General features: G+C 45.7%; 1 protein-coding gene across 1 annotated transcript; it reads right to left on the bottom strand.

Moving 5' to 3' along the window:
* Window positions 1-1,533: 1,533 nt before the first annotated feature.
* Window positions 1,534-3,971, bottom strand: LOC101762700 (pentatricopeptide repeat-containing protein At4g21065). The gene has a single exon (XM_004965463.2). The coding sequence runs from the start codon at window positions 3,908-3,910 to the stop codon at window positions 1,991-1,993; it is 1,920 nt and encodes a 639-aa protein (XP_004965520.1). The 5' UTR covers window positions 3,911-3,971; the 3' UTR covers window positions 1,534-1,990.
* Window positions 3,972-4,873: the final 902 nt, after the last annotated feature.

Here is a 4,873-nt window from a genome sequence, read left to right as displayed (position 1 = left end):
CTTATTCAGCTGCCCGGAGAGATGTCGAATATCCACCCGGTTTTCCATGTGTCCCAGTAAGGAAAATGCTTTAAAAGTACGGAAGAACAAGTACCCGGTGGAAACCATAGATTTGCAAAAGGATCTGCGGTATCAGAAGGTGCCTGTCAAGATTCTAGACACCGTCACCAGGAGGATAAGGAATTCAGTAGTACGGATTTGCAGACCTGGCTGAACGCCGCGCCGAGGCCGCTGCAGGCGCCGCTGCCCTCTAGCAGCCGTCGCCTGCCAGCGTGAAGGTCGGAGGGATTAGCTTGAGGATAAGATGAGAGGAAGGAGGGTAGTATGGTAATGAGTAGCATTTAGCTAGTAGATCCAAACACCCCTGGCTAAAGTTTAGATGAATGGATCTAAATAGGACCATACTCCCTATGTTCTAAATTGTAGGTTGTTGTGACTTTCCTAGGTTCATAGGTGTTTGTATGTATCTAGATACACACTATATTTAGGTGCATAGAAACTAAAAAAGCTAAAATGAAAAATGACCTACAATTTGAAATGGAGGGAGTATTTCCTAAAATAAATGCTTAGCATGTCCAAGTCCAATCAGCCTAACTATTCGTACGATGCCTCTCCCTTCCTTCCACCATAGACTAGTTTGCAACTGTTAACTAAAGATATTAAGATTTGGACAAAAGCTTTCTGACATAGTAAGGACTTATACAATGTACCAAGACAACGTTCAAGACTTGAACATACTCGACTTTGAAAGACAGAAGGGCCACCATGGCACCGATGTTTTTGCAACATCAAAAGAGGGCAACACATCCAGACATTGAGGGATTCCCTATTATACTGATATCCTCCTACACTGTCAATAGCTTAGAGATGGATTCAGAAGGCCTTTGTTTCTAAGAGGTTTGATATTTTGCTCTGCTGAACTAGTCGAAATTTAGGCCAACCAAGTTGAACCACGAGAATAGTTGGCAGAGCAAATGAGGTATTAGTTTTTAACTGCCCATGCCATTTGCCGGCAGCCATGCCATGCCCAATTGCCCATGCCTTCAACATGTTGACATGTCACTGTAATTTCGGATTAATAAGAACATAGCCAGCAGCTCTTCATCAGTGCCATAACAAACTACAACCAGTCATACAATCAGTCAGATTACAAATGTCATAGGTAGCTGTAAATCTCAGAATATTGAGAATTTTAAATCATGATGTTGCAGCGTCACAAAAATGATAAAATAGAGCAAACAGAAAGAACCAGATCCACATATTGACAGGATAAAACGGAAAGCAAAAATGTTAACTGTTTACATCATCGCTGAGAAAAAAAATATAATTACATAACAAATAATGAAGGCAAGCTGGTAAAAAAAGTGTCAAGGCACACAATTTTTGCCATCACTTGTAAAGATCCAAATGGTAATTGTAGATAATTCTAAGACAGAACACTGAACAAGTTTACTTGGTAGTGGTATAAGCCAAAGTTCCCAATTAGTGGCATCTCTCTAAGCTGGCCCTCTTTTTGGTGACCTTTAACAATGATTCTGTTCAGTGTATGCCTATATTAGAATATACTTAGAAGAAATACAAAAACACTATCACCAAAATGGGTTACTCAACCCTGTAAAAATTTGTGGTGCGTTCAAGTACAACCGTCTGGCACCATGAGCGTCAGCTCTCATTGTATGTATATAAGATGAGACTTAAAGTTCATTAGGAAAAAGGAATCAAATTGCCTAAAGCTTTCTCCACAACATCTAATGAGCAGCACTGCAGCAGGATGTTTACAAACTTGCCATGCATCGCACTCAAAACTCTGCTTGCATAGATAATGCAAATTGCACCATATTGTTCTCAAGAGAAATATTGAAGTTCAAGTTTCCATGGTTCACCAGTCTTGTTTCAAATAAGATTATCCTTCTAACATTTTTACCTTCTGCCATGGAAGACAACTATGATGCCTGTGAAATAGATAGTGTTCTGTAGCCTCTTGTGTATGTTACCAATGGTCTTTACAGGAGCATTCACCATTTACAAAGTGATGGTAGCGGTTAACATCTCTTATGATGATTTCACGCTGCACAATCTGTGAAATCAGCTTCATGACAACATGACAGTCCTCACAAACTCGAAGATTCTTTGTCACAAGTAGCTTTGTCCCAGGGGGTGTACTAATGAGTCCAAATGAAATGGCCAACCTTTCGCTGTGGCCCCTCACCATGTTCCTCTTTTCATCATCTTCCACATTATGGAAAACTGGCGTGGTGTCAGGCACATAGCCTGCTTGACTCATGAGACCTTCCAATCTCTCCAACTCTGCATATATTTCATCTGATCGAGGATGAGAAGCATCATCAACAAGAAACCCGTGAGATTTTCCTTTCAATTCGATCCAGCTACAAGCAATTATCTTCTTCAAGCCTCTATTGCTCATCAGCTTCCTCACCCTTGCAGCTTCTTCCCATTTCCCAGACTGAGCATATATATTTGATAGAAGAACATAATTACCAGCATCTTCAGGCTCCAGTTCCATCAATTTTTGCAGGGCTAATTCAGCTAGCTCAACATTTTTGTGGATCTTACAACCATTAAGCAGTGCACCCCATATCCCTGAATCTGGTTCCACCAACATCCTACTGATGAGATCAGAAGCTTCTTTGAATTTACCAGAGTGACCCAGAACATCTACAAGGCAAGTGTAATGCTGCACTGTTGGCTTGATGGAATACACACTCACCATCAGATCAAATAATTCTTTTGCTTCTTTTGCCATCCCTCCATTGTTACAAGCGGATAGAACCCCAACAAAAGTGATATTGTCAGGCATCACTTGAGCCTCACTCCTCATTTTGCTGAACAGTGCAAGCGCTTCATCAGCATGGCCATGCATCCCATATCCACATATCATGGAATTCCAAGAAACAAGATCTCTGTGCACGAGTTGCTCAAAGACAACACGTGCCACCCTGACCAAACCGCTCTTGGCATACATGTCCAGAAGGGAAGTTTTCAGCTTGTCCTGTAACCCAAATCCTCTCCTCCAACCATACCCATGAAGCTCCCTCCCTCTGGGCAGGGCTGCCGCATCAGCTGCAGCAGATATTGCGCTGACCAGAGTAGCAATAGTCGGCCCAATGCCTTCTGCCGCCATGTCACGGCACAGAGCAAGCGCCTCCACTGGCCGCCCGTTCTGCCCGCATGCCGCGATCATCGAGTTCCACACCACGGCATCCCTCACAGCGGTGCCGTCGAACACAGCCCGGGCCTCGTCCACGCACCCACACTTGGCGTACATGTCGACGAGCCCCGCGCGCACGAACACGTCCGCCGCCCACCGCGTGCGCGCCACGCGCTCGTGCAACTCCCGGCCGGCGGCCAGGTCCAGGAGCGCGGCGCACGCCTTGAGCACCGGCGGGTACGTGAAGTTGTCTGGCTCCACGCTGCCGTGGGCCAGCATCGCGCGGTACATCTCGATGGCCGCCTCGCGGGGCCCGTCCCGCGCGTAGGCGCGGATGAGCACGTTCCACAGGAACACGTTCCGCTGCTGGGGCATTCCGTCGAACAGGCGCCGCGCGTGGGACACATGGCCGCAGGAGGCGTAGAGGTCGACGAGCCTGGTGGCGAGGGCCGGGTTGAGGCCGAGGCCGGAAACGAGGAGCCTCGCGTGGAGCTGCCGGCCGGGCCGGACGGCTCTGGAGAGGACGCAGGATCGGAGGTTGGTGGCGTAGTGGTTGTACGAAAGAAATGGACACGGGGGAAGGAGGGAGGGGCTTGGTGCTGGAGGTGGGGATGGAGAGGGTGCGCCAATGGATGCGAGCCGGAGATGGGTGGTCGTGTGGAGGGAAGAGGCGGGGAGGAGGTGGCGGAGGCGGGCGGGAGACGGCGAGGTTGTTGATTTTGAGAAGGCGGAGGGCAGCATCGTCCGGCCGCGCCGACGGCGGTCGATGGTTCGTGGTTCCTCCACACCAAAGTACCCTGCAGTCCACTCGCATGCTGCCACTTCAATGACCAGAGCTGATTTTGTGCAGTGGATGGTAAAAAAACACACGTCTCTAAACCGCTGATTTGAATTTGGTCGAGATTTGATTAAATTTGCAAGAACTTTAACTGTGTTATTTTTAGAAAACAAACACCCATCCACAATGGGAAAGCTAAAGCCTAGCGACACCGTTTGGCGCTGACTTTATGTAGCTCTTTCACAGATTAAGAAGAAAGTTGTGCCAAATGGCATGATTTTGCGCAAGATTGTCAATAGAAAGATTAATAATTAATAGAATATTCAAATATGCTTTTAACTGCATTAGTTCTCGAAAAATAAATTCGTGATACCAAACAGGCTAAAGAAACCGAGCACTATTTTTTGACAAACAAAACGGCCATTGGAGTAGCTCAATTTAGGAATTTTGGGTAGAGTAGTTCTATTTTGGTAGGGTCCATGAATTTAAGATTAGGCCTAGTTGAATTTGACTCAAATCAATGTACTCGTATGGACCAACCTTTCACCATAAAGTGCTGGTCTTGAATGAGTCTGCGGCAGTACCATCGCAAGTTTGATCAATTAATAACCACGAGGTTAAGAAGTCTCAGTGCATGATTTTATTGCGCTATTACCAAGAGTGCCATGTCTTAGTGTATAGTTTCATTGCACAGTCTCATAAATAGCCTAAATTATTTATTTACGTTGTCCTATGACCAAATGTGTCATGCCATGAAACCATAATATGCTCAGTGCAAGTTTTATTGGATTTCATAGGACTTGGTAACTGTGCCAAGTGGGTTTCATAAGAATGAAACTCCCCTCATGTAACACCCTAGAAATTAGAGTGGTCTTCTTTGTCCAATATAGAAAATACATGAGTTATGCTTACAAGTTTTACTTGAC

This window comes from Setaria italica, chromosome IV (assembly GCF_000263155.2).
Source record: "Setaria italica strain Yugu1 chromosome IV, Setaria_italica_v2.0, whole genome shotgun sequence".
NCBI lineage: Eukaryota > Viridiplantae > Streptophyta > Magnoliopsida > Poales > Poaceae > Setaria > Setaria italica.
The sequence above is the reverse complement of the archived record's forward strand: the minus strand, read 5'-3'. Positions and strand labels throughout refer to the sequence as shown.

What these genes read in the sequence shown, in the direction of transcription:
- LOC101762700 (XM_004965463.2), bottom strand. Translation starts at nt 3,910, where the DNA reads ATGCTGCCCTCCGCCTTCTCAAAATCAACAACCTCGCCGTCTCCCGCC.